The sequence below is a fragment of the Myotis myotis genome, unplaced genomic scaffold (assembly GCF_014108235.1).
Source record: "Myotis myotis isolate mMyoMyo1 unplaced genomic scaffold, mMyoMyo1.p scaffold_m19_p_15, whole genome shotgun sequence".
Taxonomy (NCBI): domain Eukaryota; kingdom Metazoa; phylum Chordata; class Mammalia; order Chiroptera; family Vespertilionidae; genus Myotis; species Myotis myotis.
Window position 1 is genome coordinate 43413601 of NW_023416319.1, and position 27597 is coordinate 43441197.

The 27597-nt window shown below is 41.0% G+C and overlaps 1 protein-coding gene across 1 annotated transcript in view; it reads right to left on the reverse strand.

The window, feature by feature from the left end:
* The window catches only part of CFAP70 (cilia and flagella associated protein 70), a 103417-nt gene that overhangs the window by 44877 nt on the left and 30943 nt on the right, over positions 1–27597 (reverse strand). Inside the window, 8 exon segments of the mRNA XM_036337078.1 lie at positions 6851–6942; positions 13933–14016; positions 14200–14239; positions 14241–14368; positions 16371–16505; positions 19858–19957; positions 24842–24936; positions 26212–26394. Of these exon segments, the coding sequence (XP_036192971.1) occupies positions 6851–6942; positions 13933–14016; positions 14200–14239; positions 14241–14368; positions 16371–16505; positions 19858–19957; positions 24842–24936; positions 26212–26394 (857 nt within the window).

A 27597-nucleotide genomic window follows, 5' to 3' on the forward strand; every position in this document is an offset into this window, starting at 1 on the left:
GAGCAGTTAGGGAGGATGGATGAAAAAGGTGAAGGGATTAAGCAAAAACAACAACAACAAAAAAAACACTCATGGCCTGGCCGGTGTGGCTCAGTGGTTGAGGCTCGACCCATGAACCAACAGGTCATCAGTATGAGTCCCCAAGTCAGGGCACATACCCAGGTTGCATGCTCAATCCCCAATAGCAGGCATGCAGGAAGCACCCGATCAATGTTTCTATCTCTCTATCCCTCTTTCTCTTAAAATCAGTAAAAATATATTTAAAACACACACTCATAGATGCAGACAACAGCATGGTGATTACCAGAGGAGGAGGAGGATGGGGGGGCGGGTAGAAGACGGTAAAGGAAGGATAAATGGTGATGGAAGAAGACTTGACTTTAGGTGGTAAACCCACAATACAATATAAAGATGATGTATTATAGAATTGTACACCTGTAAACTATATAATTTTATTAACCAATGTCATCCCAATAAATTCAATGAATATTAAAATTTAAAAAGTATAAAAGATAGTATAAGCCCTGGCCAGTGTGTCTCAGTTGGTTGAGAGTCATCCCAAGCAACAAAAAGTCACCAGTTCGATTCCTGGTCATTGTACATACCTGGGTTATGGGTTTAATCCCCAGTAGAGGGGGTTGCAGGAGGCAGTTGACAGATGTTTCTCTCCCATATCAATGTTTCTCTCTTTCTCCCCATCTCTTCCTCTCTCTCTAAAAGTCAATAAAAAACTTTTTTTTAAAGGTGGTATAAAAGATGCAGGTAATTCTCAAAAGGAGACTTCCAGCCCAGCCAGTGTAGCTCAGTAAAGCAACAAAAATATTTTTTTAAAAAAAGGAGAATTCCAGACTAATAAATATCTTCAAATGTTTACTCTTACTAAAGCATCTATAATGTAGTTTAAAATTAAAATGAGAAACTTTCTTTCCCTGTTAAAATAGCATAAATAAAAAATTATTGTGTTGGTGAATGTATGAAGGAACAAGTCTCATACATCACTTGTAGAACTGCAAACTTTTGGGAAGGCAATGCAGGAATGTTTATCAAAACTCTCAAAAAATATCTGTAGTGAATAGCCTGCAAGATAAAAGCTATCATTTCCTTTCACTCTTGAGCATGGTGCTTCTCACATCAAAAAGTGAAGTCTAAACATCAGCAAAATGGCAGAGTAGATAACTCCAAACTTCCATCTCTCCATAGAAATATTGAAAAACAGAACCAGAAAAATGTCAGAACCAACTCTGTCAGAACTCTGGAAAACAGTCAAAGGTTTAAGGCAATTTAAAGAGTAGAAAAGCTTTATACATTTTTACTGACCCTTGTCCCACTCCATCTCCAGTTGAGTGGCTGTCTTAAGGATAGGACCCTGCATTTCCAGTGTGGCACACGGGTCCCTGCTTCTGGAGGAACAGAGCAGATCTTATTTGCAAGTTACTGTGTTCTAACCTGTCAGGGACTACCTGCAGGGCTGACATAAAGCACTCAGTTCTGTTTTTCCTAATTTGAAACCCACTGAGGGTAGAAAAGCAATGATTAGGAATTGCTCAAAAACACTGTAAGGTTATGAAAAACTCACAGCTCTGTGGGGAAAATATGGTTAAGACATACAACACAGCACACGGTTTAGGAGGAACGCCAGAGATGATGATCTTTAGGAAATTAGGGTATTCAGATGCAGTTGTATGTATTGCACATGCCCAGGATTGGAACTGTGCTCAGAAAAAAACCTGAGAAGACCCTAAGTTTCACCAATGACTGATATATAATCTCAGTGCAAGCAGGAAGTGAAAGACGAGGTAGAATTATAAAGAGCCTGATTAAGTGTTAAAAGAATGGCCCAGCCTGGCCACTGTGGCTCAGTGGTTGAGCATCAACCTGTGAACCAGGAGGTCATGGTACGAATCCTGGTCAGGGCACATACCCAGGTTGCTGGCTTGATCCCGTGTGGAGGTGGGTTGCAGGAGGCAGCTGATCAATGATTGATTCTCTCTCATCATTGACGTTTCTCTCTCTCTCCCTTCCTCTCTGAAATCAATAAAAAATACATAGCCCAGCACAGTCATCTTCAAAGACAAAAAAAAAAATTTAAGTTTTGGTTTTGTTAGTTTGTTTATGTTAAGGTACTGGCATTCAAGGAAATCTCAAGTCAAAACACTAGCTATAACTTAATGAAAAAACAGCAAATCCTGGGAAAGGGTAAACTTTTATTTCCAATAGTCCCTCATTCTAGTAAACAAATGTCCAGTTTTCAACAACAAAAAATCACCAAATATACCAAGAAACACAAAACTATGGCATCTTCAAAATAAAAAATAAACTGACAGAAACTATTCTTGAAGAAGCCCAGACATTGGACTTGCTACAAAAAGATGTTAAATAAACATGCTCAAAGAGCTAAAGAAAACAACAGACAAAGGGCTAAAAGAAACCAGAAAAATGACATATGAACAAAGTGAGAATACCAGTAAAGAGATAGAAATCATAAAAAAGGAACCAAATAGACATAGCTGGTTTGGCTCAGTGGCTAGAGCATCAGCCCACAGACTGAAGGGTCCCAGATTTGATTCTAGTCAAGGCATGTTCCTCAGTTGCAGGCTCGATCTCTAGCCCTGGTCGGGGTGAGTGCAGGAGGCAGCCAATTGATGTGTCTTTCTCACATCGATGTTTCTATCTCTCCCCCTTCCTTCCACACTCTCTAAAAATCAATGGAAAAATATCCTTGGGAGAGGATTAACAACAACAACAAAAGGAACCAGAAAGAAAGTTTGGAGTTGAAAAGTACAATAACTGAAATGAAAAAGTCACTAGAGGGTTCAATAAATTTGATCAAGCAGAAGAAAGAACCAAGACAATTGAAATTATTCAGCCTAAGAAAAATGAAAAAAATTAACACAGTCTAAAATCTGGGGAACACCATCAACATACATATTTGTATCAACAAACACATTATGGGAATACAAAGAGAAAACAGAGGGAAAGCGGCAGAAAAAAATTTTGAAGAACTGATGGCCAAAACCTCTAAATTTGATGAAATATATGAATCTAAACAACCAAGAAGCTTATCAAACTCCAAGAAGGATAAAATTAAAGAGCTCTCCACTAAGACACATTATAGTAGAATTGTCAAAAGAAAAGAAAAGGAGAAAATCTCCAAAGCAGTGAGAAGAGTGACTCATCACATAAGATTAATAGATAATTTCAATAATCTCAATACAGATCATTTCTCATCAGAAACCATGAAGGCCAGAAGGCATTTGGGTAACATTTAAAGTTCTGGGGGGGAAAAAACTGCCAACAAGAATTCTATATCCAGCAAACTATCCTTCAACAATGAAGGAAAAATTAAGACAATCCCAGATAAACAAAAGTTAAGAGAGTGTTACTAAGATCTACCTTATAAGAAATACTAAATGAAGCCCTTCAAGGCTAAAATGAAAGGAACTCAAAAGTAAATGAGGAAATGAAGAACACTGGTAAATGTAATTATGAAAGCCATTATTATTGTACTTTTGGTTTGTAACCCCTCCTTACCTCTTTTTTTAGAAGGCAAATGCATAAAATAATAATCATAAATATTTCTTAATAGGTATACAGTGTATAAACTATAATCTGTGACAATAATAATACAAAGAGGAAGGGATAGAGATATATAGGAGGAACCAAGTGTATAATATTAAAGCTAAATTGTTACAAGTTTAAGATGATCATTGTAATCCACAAGGTAACCACTAAGAAAATAAAGAGAAAGAAAGAAGGAAATCGAAATGGTACATTATAAAAAGCGAATCAAATATTAAAAAGGCGGTAATGAAGGAATTCAAGAACAGACAAGCAGATAAGAAATAGATATGTAGTAGAAGTAAATCCTTTATCAGTAACTGCATTAAATATAAATGGATTAAACTTTCCTATTAAAAGGCAGAGATTAGTGGGTTGGATTTATATTTTTATGTCCCTGTTTCCCCCCCATTTATCCCTCCTCCCCATTCTGCCCCTTCCCCAGGCCTTTGCCACACTATTGCCTGTGTCCATAGGTTATGCATATATGCATATGTTCTTTGGTTAATATCTTCCCACCTCTCCCCCGCTTCCCTCTGAGAATCATCAGTTTGTTGCATGCTTCCATGTCTCTGGATCTATTTCATTTGTCAGTTTCTTTTGTTCATTAGATTCCACATATAAGTGAGATCCTGTGACTGGCTTAGCATAATATTCTCCAGATCCCTCCATGCTGTCTCAATGGGTAAGAAATTCTTTTTACAGCTGCATAGTATTCCATTGTGTATATGTACCACAGCTTTTTTACCCACTCATCTACTGATGATCATTTGGGCTGTTTCCAGATCTTAGCTATTGTAAATGATGCTGCAGTGAACATAGGGGTGCATATTTTCTTTCTGACTGGTGTTTCAGGCTTCTTCGGACATATTCCTAGAACTAGGATGACAGCGTCAAATGACAGTTCCATTTTTAATTTTTAAAGGTAACTAAAAAAACAAAAACAGTGTCCATCTGTCTGCTGTCTACAAGATACTTCCTTTAGATATAAGAATACAAAAAAAATTGAAAGTAGGAGGATAAAAAAAAGACATCCCATGCAAATAGTAACCAAAACAGAGTTGGGGTGGTTATATTTCTTGAGAAAATAGACTTGAAATAAAAAAGATAATAAGAGATAAAGAAGAACAATATAGATAGATGTTGGGGGGCCAGATGTAAGCTGGCAAGGTCTTTGCACCTGTAGGGGCTAGCAAGGCTGGGACCCTTACCCACACAGTTTTCCCAGACTTGTTTGGATGGCGATTATCAGTAGAATGAGAGCAACATTTGTAGAATGAGAACAGCCTTTCATAGCTTACCAAGAAGTCTGTAACTATTTACTGAGATATGCTGTACTGAGAACTTGTCCTTCTGCTGTGTCCCTCCCTTAGAGATTAAGAGGAACAAAGAATACATTCCTCTTGACAGACCTCCTATTCAGTGTGTTATGTATAAATAGTATTGTGTGGCTAATAAAGTTGCTTCAGTTCATCGAGAGAACTGGGGTCCTCCCGACCCCACTTTCCTGTCTTTCTTTCTTTTCTCAATTCCCACCTCCCTGCCTCAGCCTGGCTCAACCCTCTCAGGCTGGCCCTGACAGATAGATGATAGATAGATACCTAAAAGGTTTCAGACAGCAATAAAATATAACAATAATAAACATATATGTACCTAATAATAGAGACCCAAAATATATAAAGCAAAAATTGAGACAACTGAAGGGAGAATTAGACAGATCTTTAATAACAGAGATTTTAATACCCCACTTCAAAAATGGTTCGAACAATCAGACAGAAAGGATCAATCTACACTAATAAAAGAGAAACATGCAAATCAGTGTCACTCCACTATGCCCACCAGCCAATCAGAGTGACTATGCAAATTAACCTGACAAAGATGGTGGTTAATTTGCATACACAGACACAGAGCAAAGACTGAAGGCTCTGGCCAGACTGAAGACTGAAGACTGAAGAGGCTTGGCTTCTCCACTGCAGCCGCAGAGGAGAAGCCAAGCCTCACTGCAGCTGCAGCGGAGAAGCCAAGCCGCTGAGGCCAGGCCAAAGGCCTGGGTCCTGGGTGCCAAAGGAAAACCAGTGCTGGCAGCCAGGGGAAGGAAGGCCTATTGCACAAATCTCTTCGTGCAACGGGCCTCTACGTAGAACATAAAAGACTTAACAGTATAAAGCAATTTGATCTAACAGACATCTACAGAACATTCCTCTTAACATCACAGAATACACATTCTTCTCAAGTGCACATGGAACATTCTGCAGGATAGACTATATGTCAGGCCACAAAATAAATCTCAATCAATTTTAAAAGATTGAAACCATATAAAATATATTTTCTAATTACAATGAAATGAGAATAGAAATCAATAACTGGAAGAAAACTGGAAAACAGGAAAAGTCACAAATATGTGGAAATTAAGCAACATGCTTTAAAATAATAGGTCAAAGAAAAAAATCATAGGCAAATGAGAAAATACTTTGAGATGAATGAAAACAAAAACACAGCATACCAAAACTTATGGAATGCAGTGAAAGAAGTGTTCAGAGGGAAATTTACAGCTCTAACTCACACAATAATATAATACACAGTTTAACTGTATATCTTAAGAGACTAGAAAAAGAGAGCAAACTGAACCCAAAGCTCACAGAAGGAAGGAAATAATAGAATTAGAATAAAGATAAATGAAAGAGAAAAGAAACACAATAGGGAAAATCAATAAGACAAAAAAGACTGCTTCTTTGAAAAGATCAACAAAATGATAATTCTTAGGTAGACGGACTAAGAAAAAAGAAAACAGACTCAAATTACTAAAATCAGAAATGAGAAAAAGAAAAAAGAATGCCATGAACAACTGTACATCAACAAATTGGATAACCTAGGTAAAATGGCAATTTCCTAGAAAAATGATCAAAGGACTCTGGTACAATTTAAAAATAGTTTCTTAAAAATTACATACTAGTATATTAATGTGACATGGAATATGTGTTCATATAGTAGAGTGGCTTTACAATAACTCTAGAAAGATAAATACCAAGGCATTAAAAGCAGTTATCAATGGGTGAGTAGAAATCTGTGTGTTTTTATACTTTGTGGCTAATCTCAATTTCTCAAATTTTTTATAATAGGCATATACTGCTTTTATAGTAAGAAAATATAAGAAACTTTATCTGGGGGGGCGGGGAGAGCAGAAAATTGATGTGTGGCCTAGGGAAGATTACATTTATGATCACAAGCTAACTTCCTTTTACTTATACCTAAATTGCTTTTGCAAAACAAGTATGAGAACATTGCTACACACCGTCTGGCCAGCTCCTCTGGCAATCGCTTTGGAACCAAGGCTTTGTTCAGCTGAATCTCCAACACGATGTATGTCCCTGCTTCTACATATTGCTGTGAAGACATTTTTTTCTAATTTATTCTTTTCAGTAAAAAAAATATTTACGAAAAAAATCGTAACATAAGGTAATATTCACAATATAATAAGTGAGAAAAGTGCATCGGCAGCTATAAATACAGTGTAATCTTAACTTAAAATATGTTTTACATAGAAAAATAACCGGACAGAAAAATAACAACAGTGGCTATCTCTTGCAGGGAACCACTTTCAATTTTATTCTTGGAAACTTCTACCCCAGCTGAAGCCCTGTTCAACTTGTTCAATACCTTTCTTGGAACTATTTTAGGTGAGTGCCATTCTTTCTTCCACCAAAACTCTTTCATGAGTTCTGCAGAAATATTCTCCTCATAACCTCCCGACATTCCCACTCACAGCCTGCTCACCACCATCTACCAACTGCAACCTGATGGACATTTCTACCCAGAATTTTGCTAGCATCTTAAATGCAATTAGTCCAAAGTCCAACTTATCATTCCCCCTATATCAGCCTCTCTTTTAAAGTTTCTCTTAATGATTGTGTCACCCTTCTAGAAAGAAAGGCTTGAAACCTGAGTTACCTTTAACTTTTCTTCATCACCTCAAAGTTTCCCAGTTCCACCGTGCCTCTGCAGGTTTCTGGCTTTCTCTATGATCTCTTCCTTAACTCAAACTGTCATCAATACTCATCTGTACTCTCAGAAAAACCTATCAACTGACATCTGAAGTCCCTACTCTACGTTCTGTTTCTCTTTTTCACATCCTTGCAAGAGTTTTGCCTTGAAACACACATAAGGTCTTATTTCCACATAAGTTTAAAAACCTTTAATGTGAGTCCCTGAAATGAGGCTCAAGAGTCTTATTACTTACTAGAAGCCCGGTGCACGGATTTGTGCACATTGAAAGTAAATTAATTAGAAGGTGGCCAGTGGGGCAGGACTGGGTGAGACGGGCTGGACATGCCCTGGAGCCAACCTCCTGTGGTACCGCCCTGGCCGGCTGCACCTGGATGGTGCCAGGGCTCAAAGGGCATCTGTGGAGTGAACAGGGTCCCTCTGGCAGGTGGGGTCCCTTGGCCCGGCCTGCGGGGATCGGACCAAAACTGACAGTCCAACATCCTCTGAGCGGTCTCAGAATGCAAGGGCACTCTACAAAGTTGCTGTCACTCTGTTGCTCGGCAGCTCCTGCATTGAGCGTCTGCCCCCTGGTGGTCAGTGTGCATCATAGCTACCAGCCAGTCGGTTGGTCGTTTAGGCTTTTATATATATACTAGAGGGCCGGTGCACAAAATTTGTGCACTCGGGGGAGCGGGGGGAGGGTCCCTCAGCCCGCCTTTGCCCTCGCAGTCTGGGACCCCTCGGGAGATAACGCCCTGCTGGCTTAGGCCTGCTCCCGGGTGGCAGAGGGCAGGCCCAATCCCTAGGTGCAGCCCCTGGTTGGGCTCAGAGCAGGGCCGATTGGGGAGTTGGGGCGCCTTCCCCTGTCATGCACAGAGCAGGGCAGATTGGGAGGTTGCGATGCTACCCTCAGTCACGCTCAGGGTAGGGCCGATTGGGGGGTTGGGGCACCATCCCCTGTCACGCACAGAGCAGGGCCAATCAGGGGGTTGGGGTGCTGCCCCCTATCACGCACAGAGCAGGGCCCATCAGGGGTGTTGGGGCTCTGTACCCTGTCATGCACAGAGCAGGGCCCATCAGGGGGTTGGGGAGCTCCCCCCTGTCACTCACAGAGTAGGGCCAATAGGGGAGTTGGGGCACCACCCCCTGTCACACACAGAGCAGGGCGGATCAGTGGGTTGGGGCGCCGCCACTGTCACACTCAGGGCAGGGCCAATGGGGAGGTTATGGCTCTACCCCATCACACACAGAGCAGGGCCCGTGGGGTGGGGGTTGGGGCGCCGCCTTCTATCACCCACAGAGCAGGGCCAATCAGGGGGTTGGGGCGCCGCCACTCTCACACTCAGGGCAGGGCCGATGGGGAGGTTAAGGCTCTACCCCGTCACACACAGAGCAGGGCCAATCAGGGGGTTGGGGAGCTCCCCCTATCAGGCACAGAGCAGGGCTGATCAGGAGGTTGGGGCGCCTTCCCCTGTCACGAACAGAGCAGGGCGGATAGAGAGGTTGTGGCCCCGTCCCGTCACACACAGAGCCACAGGGCGATCAGGGGGTTTGGGCGCTGCCCCCTGTCTTACTGATCCCGGTGCCAGGAGGCCTCTCAGCTCCGCTGATCCTGGTGCTGGGAGGCATATTACCCTTTTACTATATAGGATAGAGGCCTGGTGCACACGTGGGGGCCGGCTGGTTTGCCCTGAAGGGTGTCCTGGATCAGGGTGGGGATCCCCACTGGGGTGCCTGGCCAGCCTGGGTGAGGAGATGATGGCTGTTTGCAGCTGGTCACACACCCTTCAGGGTGGGGGTCCCCACTGGGGTGCCTGGCCAGTCTGGGTGAGGGGCTGAGGGCTGTTTTCAGGCTGGCGGGTGACTGAAGTTCCCAACTGCTCCTTTTTTTCTTTTTCTTTTATTCTGGGCCAGCTTTAGCTTTGAGGCTTGGCTCCAGCTCTTAGGCCTCTGCTGCTGAAAGCAGGTTTCTGGCCTTTGTTTACCTTCTGTATTTGAAACAATGTTGCGATCCTGCTGGCTGAAGCCCTACGGACTAAAGCAGGTTTCTGGGGTTTTGTTTAGCTTCTATATTTGTAACATAGTTGCTTAGAGTTGCAGCTCAGAGGCCTGCAGTGGCAGGTGGGGAACGTTGGAGTCCTCCATCACTGAAGCAAACAAGCCTCATGTTCACTTTAAGCTGCCTGGCTGCCGGCCGCCATCTTGACTGGCAGTTAATTTGCATATTGCCCTGATTAACCAATGGGAAGGGTAGTGGTCGTACGCTAATTACCATGTTTCTCTTTTATTAGATAGGACTAGAGGCCTGGTGCATGACATTCGTGCACTCAGTGGGGAGGGGGGTCCCTCACCTCAGCTCAGCCTGCACCCTCTCACAGTCCAGGAGCCCTTGAGGATGTCCAACTGTTGGCTTAGGTTCGCTCCCCTTAAGCGGGACTAAGCCTGAAGTTGCACATCCTTAGCACTGCCACAGAGGCAGGGGAGGCTCCCGCCATCACCACTGCACTTGCCAGCTGTGAGCCTGGTCTCTGGCTGAGTGGCATCCCCCTGTGGGAGCCCACTGACCACCAGGGGGAAGCTCCTGCATTGAGCATATGCCCCCTTGTGGTCAGTGCGTGTCATAGCAACCAGTCATTCCACTGTTCAGTTGATTTGCATATTATCCTTTTATTATAAAGGACTAGAGGCCTGGTGCACGAAATTCGTGCACTGGAGGGAGGGGGTCCCTCAGCCTAGCCTGCACCCTCTCCAATCTGGGACTCCTTGGGGGATGTCAGACTGCCAGTTTAGGCCCGATCCTGCACCAGCAGTCGGACAACCCTCTCGCAATTCAGGACTGCTGGCTCCTAACCACTCACCTGCCTGCCTGCCTGCCTGATTGTCCCTAACCACTCTGTTTGCCAGCCTGATCACCCCCAACTGCCTCCCCTGCCAGCCTGTTTGCCCCAACTACCCCCTGCCACCGGCCTGATTGCTCCCAACTGCCCCCCCCCCTCACCAGCCTGATTGGGGATGGGGGGCCGATTGGGGGTGGGGCTGGCCATGGGGAGGGGCTGTGGTTGGTGGGCTGGGCAGCCACCCCCCCAAATGGGTTGGGGGGTGGCGATCGGGGCCAGTGGCCTGGGGGAGGAGCCATGGGTGGTTGGCCAGCCAGCCCTGCCCCTGATTGCGGTGGGGGGGGGGGGGTAATCTGGGGTGGGGCTGGGCAAGTGGAGAGGCTGAAGGAGATTGGCTGGCCAGCCCTGACCCCTATTGGGGTGGGGGGATCAGGGGTGGGGCCAGCCTGGGGAGGGGCTGCAGGACGTTGGCTGCCCAGCCCTGCCCCCTCTTGGGGTGGGGGGGTGCAATCAGGGGCAGACAGCCACGGGGAGGGGCTGTGGGCCTATTGTGGTGGGGCAGGTTGATCAAGGGCGGGGCTGGCGGGGGGGTGGGGTGGGAAGAGAGGGGGTATTTGGCCAGATGGCCTGCTCTTTTTTTTTTTTGAAACTTCACAACTTTTACTTGTGGTGCCTGTGCTATGTCTGAAAAATACCTTCTCCCCCTGCCCAGGACAACGATGGGAAGGGGGCAGCAAAAAATAGAAGACATCCCTTCCTATTGCACATGGACCCTATATACAGGCTCACCTGGCCCAGGCCGGCAGGATGCTTGGCACATTCTAGGATCCCTGCTCAGGGGCTGGAGGGGTAACTGGTGGCAGCACATGTGAGAGGGGACCTCTGGGTGGCCACTCTGGTCCTGGCTACTGGTCTTGGCACTTCCTGGTCCCCAGGTCCTTTCTGGTCCTGCCTGCAGCCCTGGTCCCCCTACCTGGCTCAGCCTCCCATCTCCATCCTGGCCTCAGATGGCCCCCTTGGCTCCTGGGGGCTCTGTCCTCCCCTCCTAACCTGGAGATCTCAAGGAAGGGTATGGCTTCTCAGAGACTCCTCGACAGCCCTGTCACTCATGTTCACACAGGGAAGGGGTGCATGTGGCAAAAGCAGCTGTATAAATGCAGGTGCAGGAGCAAGTCCTCCGGGGTCACTTGGACAGTTTGCTGATGACGCAGATCAGAGCCACATTCTCATCCTCGAGGCGCTGGTTATCAGCTCGGAGATTGGACAGGCCCTTCAGCTCCTCTTCCAGTTCAGCGGCCTTGCACTCCAGGGCCCTGCACTCCAATCTTGCCAGCTCCAGGATGGCCGGCCTCTCTGCAAAGTAAGTGCTCTTGCCTCTGCATGGCGTGCTCCAGCTCCACCTTGAGCTGCTCCAGCCGCAGTGTGGTCTGGGTCAGGGCCTCGCGAAGTCTCTCGGTCTCAATGTGCAGCTTTGCGTAGAGCTTCCTGAAGCTCCCTCAGGCTCTTCCAATTTGGGCTGGGGTTCTGGGTTTAGGTCCTGCTGCCTCTGGAGGGGAAGGGCTGGATTCTGGGCTGATGTCCACTGGCTTCACTTTCTCCCCCTTCACAGGCCCTCTCCTCTCATCACCAACTCTGCAGTGCTCCCTGGAGGCCTGTGGTCCCTGTCCCTGCCCCTCAGGCACCTCTACTCTCTGGACAGGGCCATCAGAATTCTTAACCCCAGGGACTCGGGGCTGCCAGGAAGGGTTCAGGCTCTGAGCGCCCTGCTCTTGATGTGGATGGGAGAGTCTGATCAGGGGAAGGCCTGCAGGGGGGAGGGGCTGCGAGGTTGGCTGCTGGCCTCACCCCCTGATCAGGCGGTGTGCTGGCTACAGTGGGTGTCATAGCGACTGGCCCAGTCAGGGCCATGGTCTGCCCGCTCACCACTCCCCAGTCCCAACACTGCCTCCACTGCCGGGCTATCAGGCCTTTGGGATCACCAGCTCACAGCACCTGCTTTCCCAAGGCCTGAGACTCTCAAGCCTTGGGAAAGCAGGCACAGGTGACTTCACCTGCATGCATGTGCGTCCAGGCAGCGGCTGATGGAACGCACTGCCCGCTTGGGGCCGCTCACACCTGGGCGGGCAGGTCGCGGGCACTGCCGCCACCGCCACCGCTACTGCCACTGCTGCTGCCGCTGCTGCTGTTGGGGCTTGAGGCACTGACGGAGGCTGCCGGGCGTGCCTGCGACCTACCCACCCCGGGTTGGGTGGCACATGGGATACCTACCCACCCCAGGTGGGTGGCACATGGGATGCGCTGGGTCCCGTCGCACAGGGGATACCGGGGCGGGTACCTGATCGCTGGGGTCCCACCCACAAACCCCAGGTCCCCCACGGGAGGGCCGGATGAGGGCGGGGCGGGTGCCTGATTGCCAGGGTCCCACCCGCCAACCCCGGGTCCCCTGTGGGAGGGCCGGATGAGGGCAGTGACCTCTGCCGCCAGCCCCGGATGGAGGCGAGCTGGCGGTTGGCACTGTCCCGCCCTGCCTGCAGTATGCAAATTAGGCGCCATCTTGGCCGGCGGTTAATTTGCATATCTCACTGATTAGCCGGTGGGAAGAGTAGCGAAGTTACGGTTAATTACCATGTTTCTCTATTATTAGATAGGATAGGTAGAATTAAGCCCAAACTTTTTAGCAAGCCTTTCTACAACCCAGATCACACTCGCTCTCTCATTTCTCACCTCCTAGAACCTCTTCTTTTTTTCATTTCTCTATACCAGCAGTCACCAACCTTATGAACCTCATGGAACACCAGTGGTTCACAGACCACTGGTTAGCAACCACTGCTCCCAAGGTTTCCTTAAACCAGCGGTTGCCAATCTTTCAGACCTCACGGACCACCAGTGGTCTGCAGACCACCAGTTGGCGACCGCTGCTCTATACCATACATTGAATTAATTGATGTACCCCAAATTCTGCTATCTTCTTTGTGCCTTGACTCCAGCTGTTCCCTGACCCTGAAATGCCTCTTCTTCCATCTTCATCTGGCAAAGGCTTCTCTTCTTCTTTCACTACTTAGCTTGGATGCCACCTCTTCCATGAAGATTTCTGAGATAGCCCCATTCTAGTAGCTACTAATCTGTTTTGTTGGAGCCCACACAGCACTTTTATGCATTCCTCTACTACAGCATTCATCAAAATTCTGTATTGCCATTAGTTATGTACCAATTGTATTTCGCCCACCAGACCGTTGAGTGTCCTGAGAGCAGACGAATAAATGCTGCAGATGATGCATTCTTGCATCCCTCATAGTGCTCAAAATAGTAGCATTAATAAAAGACATAAATTTTTAATGCTGGAACAGTCCTTAAAGTTAATCTGGTACCTATTTGTTTCGGTAAGTCTCAGCAAGACAAAGAAATTTACCCAACATCAGAAACCAGTCATGGTAAATAAGGATGGTAACTCAATGAGCATTTTCCTGAGCATTTCCCACTACAACATACTACCTTACTCAGTAAAGGACTGATGAATGTAAACTTAATTTTCCAACTCTTTATGCATAGTTACCTGTCCTTCTGGATTGTAGTTTGGAGTGGCTTCCAGAATTTCCACAGCAGTATCTGAGCTCTGAGATTTTACACTAGTTGCTGGCTGAAAGAAATGAACATACCTTAAAAATGAAATTCTTATATGGTCTTTACAATGGCAGGAATATTAATCATTATGTTGCATCAAAATGCAAATCAAATTGAGGAAATTCACCAAATGAGAAATAAGTGTAAGCCTCTGGAATGTAACAAAATCAGCAAAATCATCACCTTCTCAACAACCTACCATATCCCCAGATCTAGGCCTTCCTTTTATATCCTTTTCTTACTATTTTATCTTCTTTCAGGTTCTTAGAAACAACTGGTTTGGACAATGGAGAATTAATTCCTCCTACTTTGTTATTATGAAGCAAATTATGCCCAGTATCCCGGAACAAGCTAAATGAACATTTGGTCTGAAAAACAAACAAACAAAAATTTCAATGAATCATAGGCAAATAAAAGAAATCTACATTATTCTTTAACATCACTTAGTTTTCTAGATAATTTCAACATTGTAGAAACAAAGAGAGATGGGGGAATTAAAAAACTCTATTGCACCCGTACTTGTTGAGCAAGTGAAACCATCACAGAAGCTAGCTGTCTATCCCATTATTTACATTCTTGAGAGAAGACTTTTCAACTCGGCTTGATTTTGTATCTCATTAACTTGTTACCAGAGAGCTTTTCATCTTTGACACATAATTTCAAATTAACTTTAAATGGTTGAATTTATTTCTGTACAAGAAACATTATTTAATTACTAGTTTATCAATTATGATTAGAAGAAGAGGGGCAAGTTTACAGTTCAAAATAATAACTTTGCATGGGAAAATTCAACTACAATGCCTAGAAAAGAGTCTTACAGAAATTTTAAAATTAAACAATATGGATGAATGTAAATATAATTTATACAGAGTGAAAGAAGCCAGACCCCCCCCACCCCCACCCTCCCCCCCAAAAACCCCAGAGAGATTGAACAGAAGTAGGAGAGAAGGATAACAGGAAAGGTCACGAGAAAACTTTGGCCAGTAATGGGTATTTTTACTATCATGATTGTGGTGATAGTGCCACAGATGGATACCTATGTCAAAAGCTTTAAATTGTGCCCCTTAGGTATATGTTAGTTGTACCTCAATAATGCTGCTAAGAACATGGTCCCACAATTTTAAAGAAAAAATTATAAATACTAATCATCACTCAAAGTCCTAAATTACTGTATTTCATAGAGTCTAAAATGCAAACTTTTTCAAATTTTAACATCTCTAGGAAATGAGAACATTTCATGTAAGTGATATTGTACAATATGTAGTCATTTGTGTCTTTCTTCTTTCACTTTGCATAAAAATTTTGAGGTTCATCCATGTTATAGAATGTATCAGTAGCCCATTCCTTTTTTTACCAAAACAGCTTTATTGAGATATAATTCACATTTCATATAGTTCACCAAAAATACAATGATTTTGGCATATTATATTATTTGTAATCCATTCTTTTTCATTGCTGAATAATATTCCTTTGTATAGATATACCACATTTTGTTTATCAACTCATCAGTTGTGGACATTGGATGGTTATGAGTTTTAGGCTACTGTGAATAATGCTGTTCACAGTAGCCTAAAACATTCACATACATGTGTTTGTATAAATTCAGGTTTTCAATTTTCTTGAGTAGATTCCTAGGAATGATTTGCTGGGTTGCATGGTAAGCTTATATTTAGTATAGATTTTTAAATAATATAGCTGTTCTATTAAATATTGAGAGTACAATATTGAAATTTCTAAATGTTACTATCGAATTGTCTATTTCTCCTTTCAATTCTGTTGGGGTTTGCTTCATGTATTATGAGGTTCTCTTGTTAGTGGTGTATATATTTATAATCTATGTATACACTTATTTTATGTAATAATTTATAATTTATAAATTCTATCTTTCTGATTAATTGACCTTTACTCATTATTGCATGCCACTCTTAGGTCTTTAGTAATGTTTCTTGTCTTGAAGTCTATTTTATATGATACAAATATTGCCACTTAGCTCTGTTACATTTTCTACTTGCATAGTATGTCTTTTCCATTCTTTTACTTCAACTTATGTATGTCTAAATCTAAGGCATGTTTGTTTTAGACTGCATATCATTGAATCTTGATATTTTAAAATCCAAGTCTCATAATCTCTGTCCTTTCATTGGGGTGGTTAGACTACTCACATATAATATTATTGTTGAAATATTTGGCCTAAAGTTTTTGAGATTCAATGGCAGAATGACAGCAAGGCTCTATATTTAAAATCCCAGTATATCAATTGGTTCCAAACATCCATTGCAAAGATGTATAATCTTTAGCATGTATATGTAAAGTAAGCAAATATAAAGGATAAACTGGTACAGATAATATCTTCTATACAATTTTTCTGACCTTTTCATAGACAGTGCTGTCTAGATAAGGGTAAACACGAAAAGCTCCCCGAATCCTCTTCACACCTGGATACAGCAACGGGACCATATTAACATAAGCCACACCATGAAATGAAAGCGCATTTTCATCATCCATCTAAAGGAATAAAACCAGAGACCTATTAGTACCATAGAGCAATGTAGTATATAAGGTATGGAGCTCTGACTCAGCAATTCAAAGACCTTGCTTTAGAAACTAGCTATGCTACTTAAGTAGTTGACTTTGGGGCAATAGCATAGACATTTTGGGTGTTCACTTCTTCTTCTTTTTTTCAAATTATAAGGGAAAGTTTATTTAGAAAGTTACAGAGATAGTAGAAGGGCCCTTGGAGCCTATGAGAAAAGGAAGAGAGATATGCACCTTGAGGGATGTGCTACAGAAAAAAGAGGAAAGGGGAAAGGAAGAGGTGGGTAAAGGTGCAGGCATGCTCCATAGAGAGAGCTGTGGGGTCTTCATTTCTTTATTTTCAAAATGGGTTTAATAATACCATGATCACTGAAATAATGCATATAAACAGTGTTAATGAATAGTAAAGGCAGTTGAATAAACACACTCAAATTCATTAATATATATATTCAACAAAAAAAATCAAATTTACCATGTAAAACTGTAAAAAACAACAACAACAACAAAAATTGAAAAGAAATCAGTAGCTGTGGCTTTTAGTTCTAGTTCATAGACTCATATGAATGAAAGTGTCTTACAAATCATCTGGACCAGTGTTGACAAATAGGCTTTAGCTAATGCCTACATTCTAATCAATTAGAGTACTGTGCTGAGAAAGATTCTGTATCTTTATCTGGATTCAGAAGGAAAAAAATCCTTTGATTGATCAGTATTATCTGCCATGGATGAAGGAGGATGAATGCCATCATGTATTTGCCATCCCTAATTTTATCTAAATTCTCATTACAAAGATGAAGAATATGTAAAAAAAAAAAAAAAATAGATCTTAACATCATTTTAATGGCTATATGGTTTGCCATAAAAAACTTTTATAAGAAAAAAAACTGAAAGAAAACCCATTTAATTCCCACAAGATTAAAAGTAATCTCTTTGATTTTACCTATTAAAATAATTAGAAATTAGGTTAAAGTCCTATGATCATATAATAATATTATGTTCTTTAGAAAGCTAAGGAACCTTGTTTTATATATTACAAAGGGAAAAGTAGCAGTATTTTTATTCTTCCAAAAAGTCCATTTTAAAATCAATAAAAATCATTTAGGTACTTAAGTGTATGGTATATGCCATGAATCATGCTAGGTAACTGTGGAGGATACAAAGCAGTCTACAAGAGGATCAGACACAAAAGACCAGACATGCACAAGTAAAACAACAGAGATCATGTTCTAGGCCTGTGGTCAGCAAACTGCGGCTCGCAAGCCACATGCAGCTCTTTGGCCCCTTGAGTGTGGCTCTTCCTAAGCCAGGGGTGGGCAACCCCTGGCACATGTGCCAAACATGGCAAGCCAGTAACTTTTGCTGGCACACGAAACCCTCTTTTATAATCTTCCATTTACAATTTTTGTGAACATTTGAATGACTTAAATGTTAAATTACAAGGAACTGGCAAGACACTTGATGTTATGTTTGGTTACATAAAGGCTTTTGAAAAGAAACTGGAAGTCTTTAAGAGGGATGTGGATGGTCAGAGATTTAGATATTTCCCAAACCTCAAGAGGCACATCAAAGACCTCCCAAAATATGACAGAACAGACTGTCAAAGCCTTCAAAAGCTGTTTTTAAACATCATCGAGTCAACTATTGAGCAGTTCTTCTCAAGATTTGCGAAATTCAGAGAACTGGAAGAGACAGCAAAATTCATGAGGTTTCCAGACAGCATGAAACTGGAGGAACTAAACTTACAAATGTTTTCATGGATAGCCATGGCTGCCTTTGAAATGCAATTGATTGAATTTCAGAGTAGCTCAATTTGGAAGCAGAAATTTATTGACCTTAGAGTTGACTTAGAAAACATTGAAAAAAAGTGATTAGAGGCAGGAGTACCAGAGAGAAGTGTCAAAAACGAACTATTGAGGGCTTGGAATGCCATTCCGGAAAATTTTTTCTGTTTAAAAAACTTTGCAACAGCGTTACGCTCCATGTTTTCATCCACATATTTTTGTGAATCTTTGTTCTCAGTGATGAATTTTGTTAAGTCTCATAATAGGAGTAGCCTGACGGATGAAAGTAGTAGCTCGTGCATATCTCTGAAGGTCACGAAATATAAACCTGATGTAAAATCTCTGTCATCAGTGATGCAGCAGCAAAACTCCCACTGATAATATCAAATGGAGTCATAAAGTTTTCTGTCGGACTATCAGTGTACATGCATACATTAAAAATAAATGTATTTTTCATCATCATATACTTTTTGTCGCTCAAATGAATTTTATTATTTCTTCAAGGTTCTTCACATACGTACACCTTAAGAGATATCAAGTAGGCATAACATGTTCTCAAAAAATTAGGGTGGGCACGCAGAAGAATTTTGAGTCAGAGATTTTGCTGATTTTGGCACGCACTCACAAAAAGGTTGCCCACCCCTGTCTTAAGCCCTAATTAATTAGGGAGTACCCTAATTAAGTTAATAACAATGTACCTACCTATATAGTTTAAGTTTAAAAAATTTGGCTCTCAAAAGAAATTTCAATCATTGTACTGTTGATATTTGGCTCTGTTGACTAATGAGTTTGCCAACCACTGTTCTAGGCTCATCAAAGCTATATCTTTTTCAGAACAGTAGTACATCTATGAACCCTATTACTCTAATAATTAGCAGGCTAAAAACATTGTAAGTCCAAAGTCTAAAAGAAATTCAGAAAGATGTATTAGGATGAACCATATTGCCAATATTTAACTACTTTTGACCTGTAAAAATGGCTATTTTGTAAGATTTTACCTATGGTAAACTGTCATGAAAGGCTAAAGGGAAATAGGATGACTGGGAATAAAGGCTAAATATTTAGTGGACATTAGGGAGCTACGGTGATCAGTCATCCTGATTTGCCATGGACAGGGGAGTTTCCTGGTACATGAGACTTTCAGCACTAAAGTCAGGAAACTATTAAACAAATAAGAATCAGTTGGTTACCCTAGGGAGTAGCCACAACAGTTCATATTTTCCATTGGTATTAGAATTAGAGGCAGCATTTCTTATATAAAATGTTTTTCAATTCTCATCGGAAGCTATTTTTCCATTGGTTTTTTTTTTTTTAGAGAGAGTGGAAAGGAGGGAGAGAGACAGAGAGAAACATTGATGTGAGAGACACATCCATTGGCTGCCTCCTGTATGCACCTTCCCCCCACCAGGCCTGGGATTGAGCCTTAACCAAGGTACCCACCCTTGGCCAGAACCAACCCTGGTGTCAGTCTGTGGGCTGACACTCTATCCATGGAGCCAAACTGGCCAGGACTATAAATATTTCTAACTGGACAAATTTACCTTATCAAATTTGGCAGCTTTCCCTTTGGGTGCAGTAACTAGAGGAACTCTGGTGATCTCTACAGGCCACAATCGGCAATCAGCAATTCGCTTCTGAAAACTGCATGTCAAGAATCAGACCATTAGCATTGCGTGTAAAAATGGAGTTAGTATAATTTAGGTTAAAGGAAAGTATTCCCCTCTTTTAAAAAGTAATGGAATACACATATCTAAATGATTATTAGGTAAGTGGATTTTTTTAACCTTCTCAAATCTATAAAACCCTTGAAAATAATTCTGTACTACTAGCAGAAGCAAATTATACATTTTTGAGAGCAATTTGGTTATATGAATCAAAAGCCTTAAAATGTGCATAATCTTTGACCCAGAAATTCCACTCCTAGTGATATTTTCTAAAGAAATAATCAGACAAATATGCAAAAATAGTAGAAAATATGTTAATCTCTACTGTGATAATGGAGAAGGGCTTCGAGTATCAGCTGACTGGCAACTAAAGAGCTTAGAAGTTTCATTACTTTCCTTACAACAAACAAAAAAAAAGGTGATCAAACTGAAAAATCAGCAACTTGTCTTAGATCCATCTAAGAAACAAGGTCACAGGGCAAATTGCCACTTTGAAGTTTGGAGAGACAGTCAAGTACAGAGAATCACAGCTGAGATCAGAAGCCGCTGGAGTCCTGTTACAGATAGAAACAATTAAGGGTAATTTTGACACATTGCTGGAGGCTGAGTGTGGATAAGCCAGAGAGTTAAAAACTCCTGGGGGCCCATTCCTAGGGGTTCCCCACACTTTTTTAGATTTTAAAACAAGGAGCTCAGCAGTTTCTCACAGTGAAGATAAGATTAAAAATCCTCTTAGGTAGAGAGAAGGAAAAGTAACCATTTTGAAATATGCCGAGTGTTCTCCATAACAAAGGCCTACTGTTTCAGGGAAACTACTTTACCAGAGCTTTATCTGACTCGGGAAGGGCCATTAGGTACCTCCAGCCTCTTCCAGGTTTCCTGCCTCATATAAGGACAGAAAGAAAAAAAGGCTATTAAACGTTCTGAAGGTCAGAACCCAGAGACTCAAACCTATTAAAATACTGATATTTGATCATAGGGCTATAGAACAATCCTCCTCCCTAATACCTTGCCACTACATCAACAGAATTTCACTATAATAACAATGGATTATAACTGAGAGACTGCAAAACACAGACCCTATCTAAGAAAGAGTTCTTAGGCAAACACAGACAGCAGGGGAAGGACAAAAAGAAAGGAAACTGAAGCCTTTAGCACCTACAACTAGAGCAAACATTAAGCGCAGCCCAGCTACTAGCCGATTAACATAAAATCGCACATTAAAAAACCTAATTGCCAAAAAAAATTACTCAGTACATAATGTCCAGCTTTCAATAAAAAATTTACAAGATCAAGAGTACTGTCATTAAATAATTTAAAAATGGGCAAAAGACTTACATAGACACTTCTCTAAAGTAGACATACAAATGGCTAAGAGACATATGAAAAAAATGCTCAAAGTCACTGATCATCAAAGGGATGCAAATTAAAAGATCAATGAGGTATCACCTCACACCTGTCAAAATGGCTATCATCAACAAATCAACAAATGACAAGTACTGCTGAGGATGAGAAGAAACGGGAACCCTAGTACACTGCTGGTGGTAATGCAGACTCGTGCAGCCACTGTGGAAAACAGTATGAAGTTTTCTCAAAAATTAAATATGGCCCTGGCTGGTTTGGCTCAGTGAATAGAGCATCTGCCTGGGGACTGAAGGGTCCCAGGTTCAATTCCAGCCAAGGGCACATGCCTGGGTTGTGGGCTTGGTCCCCAGTGGGGGGCGTGCAGGAGGCAGCCAATTAATGATTCTCATCACTGATGTTTCAATTTCTCTCTCCCTCTTCCTTCCTTTCTGAAATCAATAAAAATATATTTTTTCAAAAAAATTGCCCTAACCGGTTTGGCTCAGTGGATAGAGTTTTGGCCTGCGGACTCAAGAGTCCCAGGTTCGATTCTGGTCAAGGGCATGTACCTTGGTTGCAGGCACATCCTCAGTAGGGGATGTGTAGGAGGCAACTGATCAATGTTTCTCTCTCATTGATGTTTCTAACTCTCTACCCCTCTCCCTTCCTCTCTGTAAAAAATCAATAAAATATATTAAATATATATATATATATTTTTTTTTTAATTAAATATGGATCTGCCATTTGACCCAATGACCCTACTTCTAGGAATATATCCCAAGAAACCCGAAACACCAATCAGAAAGAATGTATGCTCCTATGTTCACAGCAGCATAATCTATAATAGTTAAGATCTGGAAACAACCCAAGTGCCCATCAGTAGATGAGTAGATAAAAAAGCAGTGGTACATTAATACCATGGAATACTATGCAGCAGGAAAGGAGAAGAATCTCTTACCCTCTGAGACAGCATGGAGGGACCTGGAGAGTATCATGCTAAGTGAAATAAGTCCTTCAGAGAAAGACAAGTATCACATGATCTCACTCATATGTGGAATCTAATTAACAAAATAAACTGATGAATGTAGTGGATCCAGAGACATGGAAGCATGGAACAGAGTGAGGTATCTGGGAGGGTGGGTGGGTGGGAGGTAATCAATCAAAGACCTTGCATGCATATATGCATAACCCATGAAAACAGGCAATAGGGTGGTAAGGCCTGGAGTGGTGGGGGGAGGGGGGGCTGGAGGAGGTCAATGAGGGCCAAAAGGAGACATATCTAATACTTTCAACAATAGAGATTTATAAAAACAAAACAAAAAGAGTGCTGTCATTAATAAATTATCATGTTCATAAACTTAAAAAAAATAAATTAAAAATTACATGGAATCCTAAAAGGCAAGAAAAATACAGTTTTAAGAGATAAAGCTGGCATAAGAACTATTCTCAGTTATGACACAGATCTTGGAATTATGATACAGATAGGGAATTTAAAATGACTATGATTAACATGTTAAGGGTTCTAATGGAAAAAGCGAACAACATGCAAGAATAGATGGGTAATGTAAGCAGAGAGAGATTGGAAACTCTATGAAAGAATCAAAAGAAAATGCTAGAAATAAAAAACACTGCAACAAATATAAAGAATTCATTTGATGGGCTTATCAACAGACTGGATATAACTGAGGAAAGAATTAGTTAGTTTGAAGGTATGTCAATAAAAATTTCCCAAACTGAAGTGGGAAGGGAAACAATTGAAAAAAATCATAACAGAATATCTAAGAACTATGGGACAATTACAAAAGATGCAACAGATATACCAGAAAGAGAGAAAGGCGCAAAAGATATATTTGAGGTCACAATGGCTAAGAATTTTACCAAAGTAATGGCAGACACCAAACCACAGATCCAGGAAGCTCAGAGAATACCAAGCATAATAAATGCTAAAAAATCTACACCTAGGTATATATTATTCAAACCATAGAAAACCAAAGAGAGAGTAAAAATCTTGAAAGAAGCCAGAGTGGGAAAGGGGGGAGGAGAGACACCTTTCCTATAGAGGAACAAAGATAAGAACTACATTGGACTCCTCTTCAGAATCCATGCAAGTAAGAAGAGAGCAAAGTGAAATATTTAAAGTATAGAAAGAGGCAAACCACCATCCTAGAATTCTGTATCAAATGGAATTATCCTCCAAAAGTGAAGAAAAAATCAAGAATAAAGATTTTCTCAAACAAAAATGGAGGGAATTTGTGGCCAGTAGACCTGCCTTACAAGAAATGCTACAAGTATTCAGAGATAAGAAAAATGATGAGTCAGAAATTTGAATCTATATAAAGAAAGGAAAAGAATCAAAGAATGAAATAAAGGTGAAATTTTTTATTTATTTTTATTTATTTTTCATCCTCACCTGAGGATATATTTTCCATTGATGTTTTTAGAGAGAGGAGGAGGGAATGAGGGAGGGATGGAGGAAGAAAAAGAGAGAAATAGAAAAAGAAACATAGATGTGAGAGAGACACATAGATTGGCTTCCTCCTGCATGCACCCCAACAGGGGCTGGGGATCAGACCTGCAACCCTTCGGTGCACAGGCCGATGCTCCAACCACTGAGCAACACCAGCCAGGTCTATTTCTTTTTCTTTTCTTTTCTTTTTAATTTTCAATTGATCAAGTTGATAATTGTTTGTTCAAAGTAATGAGCAACAGTGTTGTCTTAACAAAATATCAGCAAATCAAATCCATCATGTATATTTAGTTATACATTTGATCAAGTGGGGAACTAGAGGTATACTGGAACTCTCCAAAATATCTGCTCAATTAATTCTAAAAATAATCTATTAATTGAAAATAAAATAGTTGTACATTCAGATTATAAATATATTGATAATTCTCTATTTCTCATCTTCCCCTGATTGCCAGGTCAGAGACTAATAGTTACCCATACAATATCAATAGTGTTTTTAGTATCTAAATCCTGATTTAATCTGGACAACAATGTATCCAACAAAAACATATTTTCTAGCCTCTTTTGCATATAGAGTTGACCAATGAGAAATAAACAGAGGTTGTCAGATTCCAGGAAGACTCCATAAGAGGGGCTAAGACAGCCAGCATGTGTCCTTTTTTTTTTTAATCTATAAGCACTACCCTCTTCTTCCAACTTTCTGCCAGGAATGTGAATGTGTAGATTGGAACTCTCACAGCCATTCTGGACCATGAGACAACCTTGTGGAGGGAAGGCACATGTCAAGGAAGGTAGAGCAAAAAGACACACTGAGCTTAGATACCTCTTAACACTGAGGAGCCACCATACATACCAACTCTGAAGTTCTTTTATCTGAAAGGGAGATAAGAACCTACCTTGGTTAATTTACCATCACTAGAAGCCTCTGTTATTAGCAGATGCGATGAAAGAGTCTCAGTTCACCTTAACTCAAATGTAGATAAAGCTAACAAAAGCAACATTTCTTCCCACCTACAGTCTTTGCTGTTTAGATTCCCCTTCTCTTCCTACCTGACCACTGCAGGAGGATCAAGATAGCAACGACTTTCCAAGTCCCAAGTAATCCTTTTCTTTAAGCACTCTGATTGGATCCTCATTTCCCTGTCCTGTAAAATAATGAGACTTTTGTTCTCCCAATGTGTCATGGTTTCATCTTGCTCAATTAGTGGGGCATTCTTTTAGGTAATTTGATCACAGTACTTTTATTACTACTACTATTATTACCATAAGTACACCTACAACTGTAGATACTACACAACCTTAAATTTTAGGGTGCTTTATTACTACAGTAAATAAATTACTCATATTATCCTTAGAGCGATCCAGTACTAATTCACATAACCTCAATCAGTGATTCTCAACCCTGAATACATGTTAGAATTATTCGGGAGTGTCTTTAAAAAAATAATCAACATCTGGACATTGGTATTATATTAAAAGTAAATTCTTATGTAATTGATCTGGGTTAAGGCTTGGCCATTGTTATTGTTTTAAAAGCTTTCCAGGTGATTCTAATGAGCAACGAGGTTTGAGAATTAATGATTTAAACTAAAATATAACATAAAATCTAAATATCTAAAATAAAATATCTGCTCTAAATGAAAATATAAATCTAAGAACAATATGAATTTCCAATAATCACAATAATGAGAAAAGACACTGCAGAATGTTTTTCAAATATTTTAGCCTTATCTCTATTATTTAAAATATTTAGTGTCAGATTGAAAAGCAATTCAACCATCCCCATCTTACAAATTATATCACTGAAACTGAAAGAAACTATAAAAAGGTGGCTACTGGGTGGTGATCTGGGAAGGAATTAGGAGGAAGGAGGGAGACTTTAACAGCATATTTCTTAATTTTTTTATTTCTCCCTGTGACTGTATTATTACCTACTCAAAAATAAATAAATATAAAACAAAATAAAGGGTAAATTTGAATTAATTCAATTATTTTGTTTGCTGGACTGAGGATGTCAGGAGACTTTTAAATCAGAATTAGATAACTATTATTTTTGTTGTTGTTAATCCTCACCTGAGGATATTTTTCCATTGATTTTTAGAGAGTGTGGAAGGGAGGGGGTGGGACAGAGAGAGAGAGAAACATCGATATGAGAGAGACACCGACTGGTTGTCTCCCAGGGACTAGTGATAGAGCCTGCAATCGAGGTATGTGCCATTGACTGGACTTGAACCCGTGACCCTTTAGTTCAAAGACAGAAACTCTACCTGAGCCAAACAGGCGAGGGTGAAAACTGTATTATTGGCATATAATTGTTCCATTTTAACAGGTAATAATGCAAATAAATTATAGTGATTCACAAAATATTTTATCTTATGTCACACTGGATTTATCACAGAAAATCTGAATAACTCCTTCACCTCAGGGTGGTTGAGTTCTCCATCTTCTTCCTCGTAGGGCCCACCAACAATGAATGCATCAGGAATGTTATTAGCTCCTGGAGCCAGAATGTTGGCAATAGGCCATTTTTTGGGTCGGGGAGTAGGTTCTCTTTCCCCTCCAAGCTTCAGAGTTCCATTCTTGAAGAAAATAGGATAGTCTTTCTGCAGAAATAAATACATCAGGAGATTTTGTAAAAGACTTTGAAATGGACAAAATGGATTAATGAAATGATTATTGTTTTTGTTAATCCTTACCCAAGGATATTTTTTCCATTGATTTTTAGAGAATGTGGAAGGGATGGGGAGAGACACAGAAACATCAATGTGAGGCAGACACATCAATTGGTTAATGCCCTCACGAGCCCTGATCAGGGCCAGGGATTAAATCTGCAACCCAGGTACCTGCCCTTGACCAGAAATCAAACCCATTTGGTGTGCAGGTCGACGCTCTAACCATCTAACCACACTAGTCAGGGCCTGAAGTGTCTTCAATGCAATGCTGGGTATTATATAACAGACCCTTCTGTGATTATCTGATTCTGTAGAAGTGCCTGTGCCCTTCATTGTCTTTGTACTATTTTATAATTCTGTAATTTATTAAAAATTTATGATAACCCAAAATATTCTTGTCTATAGATATGCAAAGTACTTTGTCCAGTGGAGATGTAACTGATTATTGTCCTGTGGCTGATAACAAGGTTTGAATTATTAGCAGATTCATTTCACCCACCCAGTGTTGTTCAGAGGTTGAACATTGATCCAGGAACCAAGAGGTTCGATTCTCCATCAGGGCACATGCCTGGGTTGCAGGCTCAATCCCCAGTAGGGGGTGTGCAGGAGGCAGCTGGTCAATGATGTTTCTCTCTCAGCGATGTTTCTCTCTATCCCTCTTCCTTCCTCTCTCTTTAACAATCAATAAAGAAAAAAAAACTTCATTTCAACAGTCCTGATTGCTTACTTATGGGTCATTTCTTCAGATTCTCCTTTAAACTGATTTAAACCCTTTTTGTCATTTTATATTTATATAAGGGTTATGATTTAGCTTTTTAAAAATTATCTTTTAAAAAACAAATTTGACAAAGACCTAAAATATAGGCACTTCCATATTTATAATTTATCTAAAATATATTTGCAATAGGAAACTGGTAAAGATGTAAATAAAAAATTTATAGAAAGAAAAATTAGAAAATATAACATTTAAATAAAAACATGTTAGATATCATTAATAGTAAGTGAAATGCACATTAAAACAATGACATACCATTTTAAACCATACATTGGCAAAGTCAAAGCCTGAAAATATCAAGTATAAATATTGTTAAGGGAATGGTATTTTTATATATAGTTGATGGAACTATGGAAAAT